At 44.2% G+C, this 16,860-nt stretch overlaps 1 protein-coding gene across 1 annotated transcript in view; it reads left to right on the plus strand.

Annotated features, from left to right (window-relative positions):
- NOS1 (nitric oxide synthase 1) overlaps positions 1-16,860 on the plus strand; it is a 121,641-nt gene that overhangs the window by 66,405 nt on the left and 38,376 nt on the right. The window contains 6 exon segments of the mRNA XM_027773089.1: positions 2,696-2,800; positions 3,414-3,472; positions 6,696-6,812; positions 10,953-11,127; positions 15,838-15,976; positions 16,358-16,436. Coding sequence (XP_027628890.1) covers positions 2,696-2,800; positions 3,414-3,472; positions 6,696-6,812; positions 10,953-11,127; positions 15,838-15,976; positions 16,358-16,436 — 674 coding nt within the window.

Below are 16,860 nucleotides of genomic sequence, written 5' to 3' on the forward strand. Positions count from 1 at the left end.
AATGTCAGGGACTGTGATGTTCCCCTCCTCACAAACCCTCCGGGAGTCCAGTAATCATGCCTAGAGCAAAATGTTATAAGGCTTATCAGAAACCATTCTGGGATTCGTTTGGGAATCCCCATATTAAAGAAAGAGAGGCTCTTGGGGCCAGCCCCATAGAGCAGTGGTAAGTCTGTGTACTGGGTGCTGAAGCCCACATGGCAGACCACAGTTGGAATCACAGCCTCATGGCTTGAAAAACATACCAGGTGCATGTGCGTGTGTGCCTCAGATCCTAATGGAATGGAGAAATGGAAGAAAAGGGGTTGCAGCATGACCATGCCCCACTGGGAACTGCTTTGTCTGTCTGTCTGTCTGTCTGTCTCTCTAGCAAGTACGCACATCCTCTGGCAATTACAAATAATAAATAAATACACAAATAAGAAAAAGAAAGCACTCATTTACACTGTTGAGAAGAATGTAAATTAGTACAACCATCATGGAAAACAGTATAAAGTTTCCTTTGAAAACTGAAAGTAGAACTTCTCTGTGATTCTGCAACCTCACTACTAGGTATATATCCAAAGGAAATTAAATTGTTGTGTTGTAAAGGAATCTGTACCCTAATATTCATTGCAGCACTATTCACAAATAGCTAAGATACAACATGAACCTAAGTGTCCATCAGTTGTGGAATGATTATAAAGAATGCTAAGATGCACATGAGCGCACACACCAGAATACTATTCGGCTATTACAAAGGGAGAATTCTTGTCATTTGAGGTTAAATGGGCAAGTCTACAGGACACTATGTTAAGTGAAAGAGAAATTCTGCATGTTCTCCTGCCTATGTGGAACTTGAGGGACAGGAGACGTGACGTCATAGAGGTAGAGGATGAAGACTGCTAGAGGCTGGAAGGATGGGAGCTGCAGGGAATAGAAAGATGTTGATTAATGGAGATAAAACCTTAAATACATGGGAACCAAAAAAAATGGGGAAAAAGATGAACAATTTCTAGTGTTATTATGATAGTAGGGAGAACAGAGATGGCAACAACTTGCTGTGTATCTCAAAGTAACCAAAAGGAAAGATCTGGAATGTTCCCAGCACAAGTAATGGCAAACGGTTTGAGATGATGGGTATGCTAATTATCCTGATCTAATCATTGCACATTGTAGTCTTGGTCAGAGAAATCACATTGTATCCTCACAAATACGTACATCTGTTATATATTAATTAAAATTTTAAGATACAGGACCTGGCAGCTTGAAAAATCACACCGGCATGTGCGTGCATGCCCAAAATCCCAGGAGGAGATTGGAGGAAAAGGGAGTGCAGCATGGCCATCACCCAGAGGGGCGATTTCTTGCTTTCCCTCTCACTATTTCTCTCTCTTGCTCTCCGGCAAGTGCTCACACCCTATGGCAGAAGCCTTGGGAAAAAAAAAAAAGATAGTATTATATTAAAGAAGAAGAATAATAGAAGTGGAAATAAATGTGTACAGTTTAGTGGGCTTATTTGCTGTAGGACTTCTCAGGGCCTTTAATCAGTGAGCATGTATTATAATCTCCAAAAAAGAAAAGGAAAATGTTTCTCAAACATATTGTACCATGGATCACTTATTTTCATGGAGCATCTCAGGAGACTGGCTTCCTAGAACCCACTCTGAGGAATGTTGCTCCAGTGATGACAAGATCCAGTGTAACAGTCTTTCAGATGTCTCAAACTCGTTTGGCTCCAGCACTCCTTATTACTGGAAACAGGATTAGAGAGGAGACTGAGCACACTTGGTCAGACTCAGCCAGGTTATTCCCAGGCTCAACGGGGTCAGGAAGAATCCAGGATCAGTTAGTAATAAGCCTGGGGAACCAGCAGTTAGCATAATAGCTATGTCGCTGGACTCCCATGTAGTTGACCATGGTTCAAGTCCGGACGCGGTTGCTTAAACTCATGCCAGGTGTGTGTGTGTGTGTGTGTGCCCAAGATCCCAAGAGGAAAATAGAGGAGAAGGGATTGCGGCGTGGCCATCTCCCCTGGGGGATAATTTCTCGCCGTCTGTGTTTCTGTCTCTGTCTTTCTGACGAGCGCATGCTCCCTATAGCAAAAAAACTCTAAAAAAAAAAAAAAGTAATAAGCCTGAGTGGGACTAGCAAGTAACAGTGGTTAAAGCACTGGACTCCCATGTGGTCAACCATGGTTCAAGTCTTGGACCAGTGACTTGAAACACACCAGATATGTGTGCACGCATGCCCAAAATCCTGAGGAGAATGGATTGCAGTGTGGCTATCTTCTTGCTTTCTGTCTCTCCAGTGAGCACATTCAAAAAGAAGAAGAAGAAGAAGAAGAAGAAGAAGAAGAAGAAGAGGAAGAAGAAGAAGAAGAAGAAGAAGCCCAAGAGCCTGGATCAAGATTTGTCTCTACAGAGCCAACCCCTTAGACCATTGTTCCAAAATGTCTCCAGTCCTTCAGGTCCAAGTGACCATAGTGAGGTCACACACTACAAAGAAGCTTTTACTTGCACCCATTTGAGCCCACTGAAATACTGACTACCCAGAACATTCGGTTCTCTTTTAAATAGATGACTCAAAATGACTCTCCTTCTCCTTTCTGTTTCCTCCACCTCTTCCCACCACTTTTGTCCTGACCTGTCTTTTCTCTCCTCATCCCCTCCTCCTTTCCTCTTCTGTACCCCGTGCCTTTCCCCGACCCGCCTAGGTGATGTCCATGGAAGAATATGACATTGTACACCTGGAACATGAAACTCTGGTCCTGGTGGTCACCAGCACCTTTGGCAATGGGGACCCCCCTGAGAATGGAGAGGTGAGATGGGCTTCCACCTCTTCTAACATGTGATAATGTGAGGTTCCATCAGTGGGCCTGTACGGGCTGCAATTCGGACCCTTCCCTCAAACCTGCTACTCGGTTGCAAACCCTCCAAGAGCCCCAAAACCAGTGATTTTTATTAGGTTTTCGGGGAAAAAAATATACAAAAATTCGTCACGACTTTTCCGATGACCCAATATATTTGGAGCCAAGTTAGGCAACAGATTGGACAATTCCAAGTCCTCAGTCTCTTGGTATCCGCTGATCAGCCAGTGCTGAGTGGGCATGTTGCCACATAAGTGAGCTCCTGGTTTGGAATGGATGCTCCATTCATGAGCTCAATGCCCCCTGCTCCAGATGAGGAAAGTGGCGACAATATTTTTATCAAGAGAAGACCATAAGAGAAATTATTTGCTGGGAGTGGGGAGGTTCACATCTATAGTCCTCTAAATCTCTGGCTATCCCAGTGCACCTGTAGCTCAACCATTTCTGATCAGCCGTAAGCCCTTGACCATCCCTGGCATCCTGACTCCCAAGCCTCCAGATCCCAACCCCACTCCAGATTTCATAATACGGGCTTCACATGTCGCTCATCTCTTTTGGCCTCCAGAAATTCGGCTGTGCTTTGATGGAAATGAGGCACCCCAACTCTGTGCAAGAAGAAAGGAAGTAAGTGCATGATCCCTCCCGTGTCCCATGACATCCCCTGGGGGTAACTGAAAGTCATGCTCTGGCACCGGGGGTTGACATGTGAGCTCCGGACGGTGATTGTGACCTAGTGTTCGTTGATGATTCGTTTTGGCTGGTGGATGCAGAAAGCTCTTCGTAGCTCTGTGCCTCAGCGTCTCTTTCCACCAAGTAGGGGTTCTCTAATACCTACCTTAGCTTTCTAATTGGTAAAAATCAAATCAGGAACTAGATGCAAGAGTCCTGGGAAAATGAAGAGTGCAATGTAAACATCTGCCTTAGTTCTGTTTCCCCCTTTAGAAACTCATGTTCCAAAGTCAGTGAAAAGATCATTTTTCCTTAGAACTTTTCTGTCTGAAGCTTACAGTGGAGTTGTAGCCAATTTGGAGGTTGAGTTCAAAATACATCTAAGGTACCTCATAAAGCAAAAAAAATAAAATCCTACAGTCAAAAGATGCTCACGGTGGAATCGTATCTAACGTGAGGTCGGGTTCTAAAGATATTTTGTAAGGTGAAAAATGTGTAATCACAGTTGCCCTTGAAAAGCCCTTACATCCCCTGTAATGTACAGACCATATGGCGTGTGCACTGAGCCGTCTGTCAGTGCGGCCAGCTCGGCGTTTCTATAGAGCAGATCCCTGTGTCGTAAGGTGAGCATCAAACGCTGTTGCTGACTGGGCTTGGAGGCTGTGTTTTGCAGATGGTCCCTCCTGGTTTTCTTTACTGAGCACATGTTGCTAAACTCACATATTTCAGTGCCCACAGGATGGACAGTTGTGGTCAGTCCTGGTTCTGTGTCCAGCCCCAACACCTTAGTCCTCACCCTGCCTGCCCCTCTCCTTCCCACCCCATCCTGGGTGGCCTTCCAACAGGTTCCCTTTCACCCCTCCTTCAGGGAGAGATAGGGCACCATTGATTCTCCCCTCTAGGTACCCGGAACCCTTGCGTTTCTTTCCCCGTAAAGGGCCTTCCCTCTCCCATGGCAACACAGAAGTCCAAGGTCTGGCTGCAGCCCGTGACAGCCAGCACAGGTAGAGTGTGTGTGCACGTGTGCATGTATGTGCAAGTGTATGTGTGTGCACATATGTGTGTGCATGTGTGTGTGCATGTCTGATGATCACACATCCTTGAGGGCAAGGAAGATCCAGTTCTCAAGGAAACCTTAGTTCTAACCGAGGCTGTGTGACTAACTCACTAAGTGACCTTGAGCAAGTCATTTGACCTTTGAGGGCCTCAATCTTTCTCATCTGCCAAATGGGGAGAAATTATCTCTGCCCTGCCCACCTCTGGGGGCTGTTGCCTAGATCAAAGGGTAATAGCAAAGAGGAAAGCATTTGGAAAAACCTCCAACCTCATACAACTACACGTGCTGTTATTTTTACCCCACAACCATCAGCCATCCCTCCCACACTAACAACACAGCCACCCCCTGATATGTTGCACGGCTTATTTGGAGAAGTGACTCAATGTGAGACTATTTTAGGACAGAAAATACACTACATATATTTAGAACTTTCCTGATGCTGAAGCAAAAACTTTGAAAAACAGCCAGCTTAGAAGCCCTGCTGCCAGAATGCACGATTTCTTTTTCTTTCTTTCCTATTTATTTATTTTTGTTTGTTTGTTTTCTGCCCTCAGATTTTTATGTTCGGTTTTTGTCTTGAGTTCTTGTTTTTTTTCAGGGTGACAGTTGTTCGTTCATTGGTCTGGTTTTGCATTGTCTGAGAACAAAATCTACCACTTTTAGAGGAAAACTGAGAAGCTGTTTTTGATGTTATTGTTGTGAGTTTTTTTTGTTTTTTTTTTTTTTTTTGAGTCTCAATGCTTCTGAGCCTCTCAAGCTCAGATTTGAGTCCCAAGACATCTTCCTTCCCCTTCAGAACAATCTAATAAAAGATGCAGTCTCTTTTCATGTTAGGTGTCAGGGCTGAACATTTTTTATGTTTACCTGAAATGGGAAATGTGACAGACCCTGCAACGCCTAGGATGGCCCAGCACATCCAGTAGAACTTTACACAGTGATAGAAATGTTGCGTATCTGCTAAGAGGGCAGCCACTAGCCATGTGTGTGTACTAAGCACATGCTATGTTCCCAGTGAGAAACAGGATGTGTTATTACATTTCATTTTCATTAACTTTTTTTTTTTGGAGAGGTTTTTACTACAGGGCATGTGCGCTTGCCAGAGAGAAGCGAGAGACAGAGACAGAAGATAAGAAATCACCCCCCAGGGGGGATGGCCACACCGCAATTCCTTCTTCTCCATTCTCCTCTCGGGATTTTGGGCATGCACGCACACGCGCCCGGTGTGAGTTTAAGCCACCAGGTCTGGAACTCAAACCGCAGTCAACTACATGGGAGTCCAGCAGCATAGCCATTACGCCAACTGCTGGTCCCTTCATTAACTTTTAACTTAAGGTTTTTGCCATAGAGCACATGTGCTTGCCAGAGATAATAAGAAAGAGAAGAGAATAGAACAGAACAGAAAAGAAAAGAAAAGCAGACTCTCAGGCCCTGCCCCAGACCTGCTTAATAAGAATCTACATTTTGATGAAATCCCAGAATGATCGTTGTGCACGTTAGACATTGGGAAGGGACCAGCAGATGACATAGTGGTTACATTGCTGGATTCCCACATGACAGATTGCAGTTCGAGTCGTGGACCTGGTGGCTACAAAAATCACACTGGGTGCGTGTGTGCGTGGGTCCAGGACCCTGGAAGGAGAATGGAGAAAATGGGATCACAGCATGGCCATCCCCACTCAGAGGTGATTTCTCACTTTCCCTCTCACTGCCTCTGTCTCTTTCGGGTGAGCATACGTGCCCTAAAGCAAAAAAAAAAAAAAAAAAAAAAACTTAAAAAAAAAAGAAAGAAATTAGGAAGCAAAGAAGCATGGTCTAATGGTTAGGGGTAGGTAGTTCTATTCCTGGCTTCTTACTGACTTAATCATTTCAGCTCTCAAGTTTTCTGAGTTAAGCATGGCCCAAAACGTTTTAAGTACAGGTAGGTCAAGTGCAGATGGACAGTCGACACAGTGATAAGTGCGAGCTGATTCATTCTAGCAGCCATGGGCGTGTTAGGGCTTGACGCAACACACAAGTGAAGATCCTAGAACCACAACTGGTTACTTGAAGATCCTTCAAGGGTGTTGACCTCATGAGGGATGCTCTAAGCAGGATCTCAGAGTCACTCCGTTATTTCGGCAGGAGCTACAAGGTCCGATTCAATAGTGTCTCTTCCTACTCTGACTCCCGCAAATCATCAGGGGATGGGCCCGACCTCAGAGACAACTTTGAAAGTGCTGGACCTCTGGCTAACGTGAGGTGAGCAAATGACCCAGGGGGTCAGGGGAGACTAAGGCTCTTGGGGAGCTGAAGCTGGTTGCAAATTGGGCTTTTTTGTTGGGAGGGAGGTTTGGGGTGGTAGGGAAGGTCTTCATTCCATGTCTGTCCATCCATCACAAAACCAGTTGCATCCTGAGACACATTGCCCCCTTAAAGCACACTGCCTGGTCCCCCCATGTTCCATATTTAGTCCTTTCTGTGCCTTCCCTTCCTATACACACTCCTCAGAGCCTCATCACCCAGGGCTCACTCCATCACGTGTGCTGAAGTGTCTTAACCCCTAGAAATTGCTCAGTGAAATGTCCTTCTCAATGGATACGTTTTACACTTAATAGGAGCTCTTAGAGATACTCTTCAACCCTGGATATATATTCAAAATCACCTAGATATGTCTGCAATTTACTAATACAGTAACCAAGTTCCACCTCCAGATATTCCAATATGATTAGTTGAGATCTAGGTCCAAGCATCATCTTCCTTTTTTAAAAAAAAAAATCTCTCCAACTGATGCTAATGGGCAATTGATTGAAAAATATTGGCCTCCTGTGTTTTCCAAAGCATAGTCCCATGCCATGAGATAATTGCAGTGATATGTGGACAGATGTTATGTATTTCAGTAGTTAGGTGTTTTCATTTAATGGTTATTTGGACAGAAATAAAACTAGCATGTCAAACTCTTGGTCTCTCAGAGACTAGTCAGGATGAGACTGATGCTGGCAGCTCTGGAGGAAGGATATTCAGGCCCGGCCAGGAATCTCCCAGACTTTCACTAACAGAACCTTCCCTTTAGCTGCTCGGAGCATTGCTTAGTAGATGACACAGATTGCAGAGTTCTTAGATATTGAAGCGTCTATCATGTCCATCGGTACATTTTCTTAATAGGCTTTATTTTTAAACGCAGTTTTAGATTTACAGCAAAATTGAACAGAAAGTACGGAGCTGTCACAGCCCCCTTCCCACACTATCAGCATCCCACCCAAGAATGGTACATTTATTTGTTACAATTGATGAGTCTGCATTGAGACCGCATTATCAGCCCAAGTCTGTAGTTTTACATTAGGATTCATTCTTGGTCTCGTACATTCCATGGATTCTGACATCGGTACATTTTTTTTTTTTAGCCTGGCAGTGAAATGTCGTTTCTGCTTTTGACAGTCAGACTCATTCTTCCCTTATTAAATTTATCATAGCTGAGGTTGCCAAACGAATGCCTGTGGGCCTAGTCCAGCCTGACCACTTTATAGTTTTTGTAACCCAGGAGCTAAGAATGGTTTCTTACAGATGAATATTTATAATTAATTTGATGACAGAAAACATTACCCTGGAACCTCAATTAAGCAAAATGTTATCTTCCCCCCCAAAAAAAAAAAAATCTATTCTTCTCATTAGTAGACCTAAATTTTTTTTAAAAAAGCACTCAATTATTATTATTATTGTGTTTTAAGTTTTATCAGTGAAAAGGTACAGGAATTTGTTTTCTTTCTTTGTACCTACAAAATAGTTTCCATTTTGCTTCCTGGCATACAAGCCTAAAAATATTTGCTCTTTGGTCCTGCATTTGATAAATTCGCCAGCTCCTGTTTGGAGGCGTAAATAGGAATTTTGAAAGGGTAAGATGAAGATTGGGATGTAAGTGCAAGTCTCGTAGTATTTGTGATGCAGGTCTTCAGGTCCATCAGAAAGCATATTAAGGACTCAGTCACCTGACCTATCTGTGGGAGACCACAAGAATTGGCCATCATAGAGTGTCTGGGCTACTATAACAAAACACTATAGACTGGGTGGCCTACAAATAACAAGAGTTTCTTTTCTTAATTCTGGAGTCTAGGAAGACCCAAAATCAAGATGCTAATAGTTTTGGTGCCTGGTGAGGACCAACTTTCTGGTTCATAGATAGAGCCTTCTACCTATGGTTTCATACAGGAGAAGGGAAGAACTCAGGTCCTCGGCTCCTTTCAGGGGCGCTAATCCTACTCATGAGGGCTCCACCCTCATGACCTAATAGCTCCCTAAGGGCTCACCACCCATGCCAGGGGTTATATTTCAACATATGAATTTTAGGTAGATACAAACATTAGACTATAGCATTGGGTTTGATGAGCTAGCGTATAATAGTTAAAATAAGCAAGTCAAAGGACACTAAAAAGTAATTAACAGTATCAGTGGTAGTCAAATATGGCAGACATCAGGAATATAAATAACAGAGATTTAGGAAACAACTTCTTAACCACAAGACGTGACTAGTGCTAGAAGTTGCCAAATCTGTGTTGAGCTAAGGCCTGGGGCAGAGGTGCCTTTTTCTGGCATTCCTCCAATCAGCCCACACCTAGTGACTCTTTCTCTTTACCTATCAGGTCCCAGCTCTGCAAGGAAAAGGTGAGGTATTTGGATAGAGGAAGATCATAGGTTAATTGGTAAGAAGGAGCATACTACCTAATCTCAAATACAAGGGGACTTCCAAAAGTTCACAGGGAAAAAATGGAATTAAAATATAAGGGGTATTTTGGTGCAAAAAAATTTTGAAATCCATGCCAAATTTTTTCATAATATAAATTTTCTGTGAACGTTTGGAAGCCTCCTCATACTTTATTTTAGAATTGCTCTGGAGTCCCAGAAAAGGGAAGGTAGTAAAAAAGTGAATGAAGTGAAACAGCATGAATATGTATTTGAGAGGACTAGATATTAACCCATATTAACCTTCACTTGATCTGTGAGATACTTGGACCCACCTCAAGGTCATTCTGCAATGTTTGAAAGTCTCTTCCCAACTTCTCCTGCTTTGCTCCTCCCTCCCCCATCTCAATCTGCCTCCATCTTGTTTCCATCATCCTAAAAAAGAGATTATGAGGCAAGACCTTCTATGGCGTAGGTTAAATTGGTCCATTTCTTGGCTTGTCCAAGGTTATAGTCTACAGCAGAACACTCTGACCTTGAAAAGAAGTGAAGTCTGGGTGAGGTGGGATATTCTTTCTCATTTTTAAATATGTTGCTTCAGGCCCCATAGGTCTAGGGTTTCAGCCAGGCCAAGCCCTGCAGGTATGACATACAGTGTCTATAGGACTATGAACCAGCAAGAGGGACCAACTAGGGCACAGCCCTCTGCTTTCTATACTTGGTCAAAATGTCCCCACCTCAAAAAAAAAAAAAATCTCTTTAACTTAACCCCTATTGTTCAAACATCACCATTTTCCTGGTGATATCTAGGCAAAGAGGGTTTGTGAAGCAAAGTAATTTCACATACCATGCAAGGTATAGAACCAGCCTGTATATAACTCTTTCATCTCCTTTTAAAAGAACCTGTTTACATTCCAACATTTGCTGTGTGGATGACAAGTTCTTCTGATACATTTTTATTAATGCAGGTCCCTGAAGACTGCTATGCTAGAGTTTTCATTATCTTTCTATTTGAAACTAATCTAGTGGTGTCTCTTGTAGAATTCAAGCCTTCCACTAACATAGACAAGTTTCCCCAATTAGTCCACCTTAGACACACAAGAAACAGCCAATTGTTCCAGGCCATCGTTATTCTCAGCTCGTCCTCTTTAGATCCAACTGGAATTTTCTCCTGAGAACAGCGATACCTAGCAAAAACCAAAAGGAAGGGCAAAGAGGCTTTGAGAGCTCTCAGGTTTAAAGATGGCCTTCCACACTTGGGTTTAAGGTGGCCTAATCAACATCAGCTCAACACAGTCCTTTGGAAATACCATATATATTCATCTGTGTGGGCTTCCCTAATAATGTACCACAGGCCAAGTGGCTCAAACAATACAAATTTGTTTTTTCATATAGTTCTAGAAGTTAGATGTCCAAGATCAAGGTACTGGTAAGGCCTCTCTTCCTGGCTTGCAGATGGTTGTGTTCTTAAGAAAGAGACCACACACACTCTCATGTCTCTCCCTCTTAAAAGGTCTTCAATCCTTCTGGATTAGGCTCCCTATCTTATGACTTCATTTAACCTTCATTACCTCCTTAAAGGCCAAATATAGTCACATACTGGAGTAGGGATACAGTGTATGAATTTGGAGGTGAGGTGGGGACATGAGTCAGCCCATAACACCAGACACCCTCCCCCACCCCCGTAGTCACCTAGCACAGATTTTCTGTTGTCTTCCTTGGTAGGTTCTCGGTGTTTGGCCTTGGCTCGCGGGCATACCCTCACTTCTGCGCCTTTGGTCATGCTGTGGACACCCTCCTGGAAGAGTTGGGAGGGGAGAGGATCCTGAAGATGAGGGAGGGAGATGAGCTCTGTGGGCAGGAAGAGGCTTTCAGGACCTGGGCCAAGAAGGTCTTCAAGGTAACCATCTCTCCAGATCTCAAAGACCTGGAGAAGAAGTAATGTTCTCCTTGCCCACTCCCACCCCCCAATACAGTACCTAAACCATCAATAAAGAGAAGGAACTTGTGAGAATCCCTGGTCAGGCAGGATACACTTTAAACAACTCAGACGGGCTTGGGTGGCCTTAAAACATACAGTTTACCCTCAGAATCCAACATCCTATATTATGGGCAATTCAAAAGTGCCCATTAAAAAATTGGCCCATTCAAATATTAAAGAGTTTTGAAATTACAGCACAGGGAGGAATCTAACCCTCATTCACAGTAGGTATACAAGCACATCAAAAACACAGTTAATGAACTGAACCTGGGACCATGCCTCAGTTGAACTGAAACTCAGATCTGACCAATTGGCTACTTTGTCAAGTTTCTCTCTCTTGTGATTGATCTTTGCTTACCAATGTGGTAGTCACTAGCCACACGTGACTATTTAAATTTAAGCAAGCTAATTAAAATTAAATATGAATAGGTAAATGAAATGTGGTATATCCATACAGTGGAATCTTTTTATTTTTTTTGAAAGGTTTTTGCTATAGGGCACGTGCGCTCACCAGAAACACAGAGACAGAGAGACAGAAAGTGAGAAACCACCCACCAGGAGGGATGGCCACACTGCAATCCCTTCTCCTCCATTCTCCTCTCAGGACCTTGGGCACATACACACATGCGCCCAGCATGAGTTTAAGCCACCAGGTCCAAGACTCGAACCACTGTCAACTACGTGGGAGTCCAGCAACATAGCCATTATGCCAACTGCTGGAATCTTATTCAGCCATGAAAATGTAAGTCAAGACACATGCTGCAATATGGATGACCATATGAGACTTTGTTAAATCAAAAACACTAGTCACATAAGGCCGTATTTTGTAGGATTCCATTTATAAGAAATGTCCAGGATAGGCAAATCCAAACACAGAAAACAGATGATAGTTGCCTGGGGGTTGGGGAGAGGGGAGAATGGAAAGTGACTGCTCATGAATTCAGAGTTTTCTTTTGAGAGTGGTGGCAGTGGTCACACAACTTTGTGAATATTATAAATGCCACAGAGGAGGCCAGGAGGTGGCTTGGTGGCTAAGGTGCTGGACTCCCACATGGGTGACCACAGTTCAAGCCCTGGACCTTGCAGCTTGAAATTCATGGCAGGTGTGTGTGCATACATGCCCAAAATTCCAGTAGAAGAGAGAAGAAGGGATTGGATTGAAGCATAGCCATCCCCACTGGAGAATGATTTCTCACTTTCCCTCTCTCTGTCTCTCTCCGGCAAACACACACACTGAATGACAAAAAAAAATTTTTTTTAAGATAATTTTATGTTATATGACATATCTGTGTCTATCTATATATGGTAAAAAGTTAAATGGAATTTAAAATTGCCGTGCTCAGGGCCAGCAGGCAGCTTGGTAGTTAAGGCACCAGACTCTCACATGGCCAACTGTGGTTCAAGTCTTGAAACTGGACACTTACTTTCTCATTTTTCTTCTCTCTCTCTCTCTGGTCAAATTTAAAATAATAATAATTAATTAATAATTCTTTTTTTTTTTTGGAGAGGTTTTTGCTATAGGGTGCGTGCGCTTGCCAGACAGACAGAGACAGAAAGCGAGAAATCACCCCCCAGGGGGGATGGTCACGCTGTAATCCCTTTCCTCGATTCTCCTCTCAGGATCTTGGGCACACATGCACACGCGCCTGGTATGAGTTTTAAGCCACCGGGTCCGGGACGCGAACCACTCGACTACGTGGGAGTCCAGCGACATAGCCATTATGCTAACTGCTGGTTCCCATTAATAATTCTTTTTTAAAAATTACAGTGCTCAACTGCACTAGCCACATTGTACGAGCTCAGTAGCCACGAGTGGTGGGTGGTTAATGTGTTAGTGTAGGATGTTTCCATCATGCTAAAACAGCCTGTTGAAAGTATTCTGAAAACAAGGTTACAGGAGAATAAATGAGTCATGGCCTTCTGTGTGCATGTGGACATGATAAATTGGGCCATCTTCAGGGGGCAAGGAGCAATGAATGTGTCCTCTGCCACCTTTACCTGCTCCCTCCTCAACTATGGGGTGCATTCTCTCAGCAGCTCGAAGAGAAAGGGAACTAGGGAACCTTCTGTCATCCAATTGACTCTTTTCATCCAAATATAGCTAGAAAGAAAAAATGGAATTGAAGCCCCTAGGCTACAAGGATTGCTGTGTGAGTGTGAGGAGGTTATGTCTATTGGCTATTCCTGCATTTCTTCCCAGACAAGGAAAGTTGAGATGACTTGACCTTGTTCACACCTTGAGATAATTATGTGGTTCTTGACTTTAATCAGCCAACCTTGACTGAGTACCCAGAAGCAGGGCCTGTTAAAAGCAACGGTACCCTTGGGCTATCAATCCCCTATCCTTCCTTCCAATTCCCAGCTCAAAAACCAATAAGCTGTCTCTAGATTTCCTCGTCTGGAGATTTCAGATCATAAATATCCCATATGAATTCTGTTTCATATGAATGGTCTTTGGTGACTTGTTTTTCACTTAGTGGAAATGTTTTCAAGGTTCATGCACATTGTAGCATATATCAATAGTTCATTTCTGGGCCAGCCAGGTAGCCTGGTGGTTAAGACAGCTGGATCCCAAATGTCCAACTGCACAGTTCAAGTCCTGGACCCAGAAGCTTGAAAAACATGTTGGGCATATATGTGTGTGTACCCAAAATTCCAAGAGAAGATAGAGGATAAGGGATTGTGTCATGGTTATCCCCCATGGGAGTGCTGTCTCACTTTTTCTCTCTTTCTCTCTCTCTCTCCAATGAGCTTACACACCCTATAGCAAATTTTTAAAAATATATAGTTAACTCCTTTTTTTTTTAGTTTTTTTTGCCATAGGGCCCATGCGCTTGCTGGAGAGAGACCGAGTCAGAGGGAAAGTGAGAAGTCATCCCCTGGGGGATGATTTTGGGGAATGCACACACATATGCCTGGCATGATTTCAAGCCACCAGGTTTGGGACTCCAACCACTGTCAGTCATATGAGAGTTCAGCACCTTAACCTCCACACTACCTGCTGGCCTCTATAGTTCACTTCTTTTTGTAACCAAATAATAGTCCATTGTTTAACTATACTGCATTTTATTTAAACATTTGTCCATTGATGAATATTTGGATTGCTTTTAAATCAACAGGGGGCCAAACTGCATAAAACTATCCTTGAAACACTTTTGAATTATCCCTTGTTTTTATCTCAAAAAATAATTCTGCCAGGTGTGGTAGTATGAGCCTGTGATCCTAACCACTTGGAAAGCTGAGGCAGGAGGCAAATTCGAGAAATCCTGGGCAATTTAGTGAGACCCAGTCCCTAAGGTAATAGTAGTAGTTCTCAACAGTGATTTCTAGGGTCATTAAAGTTGAAGAACTATTGTGACTGGCAGGTGGCGTGGTGGTTAAGGGTGCTGAACTTCCACATGGCCAACTGTGGTTCAAGTCCTGGACCTGGTGGCTTGCTTTCTCTCTTTCTCTCTCCCTGTCTGGTCAAATTAAAATAAATAAATAAATAAATAAAGCTAAATAAAATAGTTCTTTAAAAGATAAAGCTTTAACAAAAAGTTGGAGAAAGACCAGCAGTTGGCGAAGTGGCTATGTCTCTGCACTTCCATGTAGCTGACCACAGTTTGAGTCCTGGACCTGGTGGCTTAAACCTACACTGGGCATGTGTACATGCATGCCAAGATTCCAAGAGAAGAATGGAAGGGAGGGGATGCGACGTGGCCATCCCCCCCGGGGGGGGTGAGTTTTCGCTTTCTGTCTCTCTGTCTCTCTCTGTCTTTCTAGCGAGCACATGCGCCTTATAGCAAAAACCTCTCAAAAAAAAAAAATTGGAGGGAACCAGCAGTTAGCGTAATGGCTATGTCGCTGGACTCCCACGTAGTCGACCGCGGTTCGTGTCCCGGACCCGGTGGCTTAAAACTCACGCCGGGCGCGTGTGCGTGCGTGCCCAAGATCCCGAGAGGAGAATGGAGGAGAAGGGATTGCGGCGTGACCATCCCCCCTGGGGGGTGATTTCTCGCTTTCTGTCTCTATGTCTCTCTCTGTCTGTCTGGTGAGCGCACGTGCCCTACAGTGAAAATCTCTCCAAAAAAAAAAAAAATTGGAGAACTAATGAGCTTGACACAAAAAGAGAAGAAAAGTAAAATGTATATGCAAGCATTTATAAATTCCATGTATGCTTCCTTGATATAGTTTTAAAAATCTTTAGAGGAAGATGGATAGGAAATTCCAGGATGTTTACGTTCTCCTTTCATGTTAAACCTCTACACATGTTAGTTTTAGGGATAAGAGACATAATAGGATTACCTCTGAAGTAGAGGTTGGGTCCTAAAATCAGTGGTACATGTGATGCTTCCGGAACATCAAAGGCACTCAAAGTGTGTAGGATGGATGGATGGGTGGGTGGGTGGAAGCGTAGATGGGTGAGTAGGTGAAGAATGGACAGGTGGGTGAATGGGTGGATAGGAGGGGGGAGGACAGGTGGATGGGTAGATGGATGGCAGGAAAGAAGAGTAGGTGAAAGGGAGGGAGGGAGGGAGGAAGAGTGGATAGAAGGATGGATGGATGGATACATGCCATGACTCAGAGCTGTGGGGGAGCAGAGCCTCTTGGCTGAAAGGGTCACTGAGAGCCCTGGACCTGTCACAGGCAGCCTGCGATGTGTTCTGTGTGGGAGATGATGTCAATATCGAGAAGGCAAACAACTCCCTCATCAGCAACGACCGCAGCTGGAAGAGGAACAAGTTCCGCCTCACCTATGTGGCTGAAGCTCCAGAACTCACACAAGGTACCTGCCACCCCCTCCTGGGGAGACTTTCATGACAGTGGGGAAAGGAAAGGCAGGAGCTCCCCGCCTAAAAGGCATGTAGAGAAGGGGGCTGAGTGCTTCGGTCTCTTTGGAGCATAGTCCCCCCAAAGGGAATACAGTGCCTCTACTCCCTGCTCAGTTAGGCATCTGCTGCTTGTTCTGCCTTATCCACAACCATGCCCCTAATCCCAACCAACACCTGCCTAATCTCTTCTCTTTTATATCTTCTCTTTACTCCAGAAGACAATCACCCTCAACCACCACACCATGCCCCAACGAAAGTGTGTTTTTAAACTTGAGGATTTTTATTGCCAGCCATTCAGCCTCGTCTCAGGAAGACTGTTGCTTTCCTCCCCACAGGTCTATCCAATGTCCACCGAAAGCGAGTCTCTGCTGCTCGACTCCTCAGCCGTCAAAACCTCCAGAGTCCTAAGTCCAGGTAGGAACACCTTGGTTCATTTGGAGTTACCCAACCCTGCTCCCAGATGTCGCCTATAGTAATGGAGAAATCCTGTGATGCACACGCAGGCTTCCTATCTCCCAGCCACTGCCAAGTGCCAGAGAGACCCCTTAGCCTTGTAGCACCTGGGTTTCCTACTTCGCCTTTGCCAAGCTCCATCCTGAAAGGCTGGAGACAAGACATGGCCGATTGTTAAATGAGGAATGAGAGGGACCAAAAAATGGTGTAATGGTTACATTGTTGGGCTCCCCTGTAGTTGACCGTGGCTCATGTCCTGGACCTGGTAGCTTAAAACTCACTCCAGGCGTGCATGTGTGCATGCCCAAAATCCCAAGAAGAGAATGGAGGAGAAGGGATTTTGGCACGGCCATCCCCCCCCGGGGGGGGGGGGGTTTCTTGTTTT

This window comes from Tupaia chinensis, unplaced genomic scaffold (assembly GCF_000334495.1).
Source record: "Tupaia chinensis unplaced genomic scaffold, TupChi_1.0 Scaffold000320_1, whole genome shotgun sequence".
NCBI lineage: Eukaryota > Metazoa > Chordata > Mammalia > Scandentia > Tupaiidae > Tupaia > Tupaia belangeri.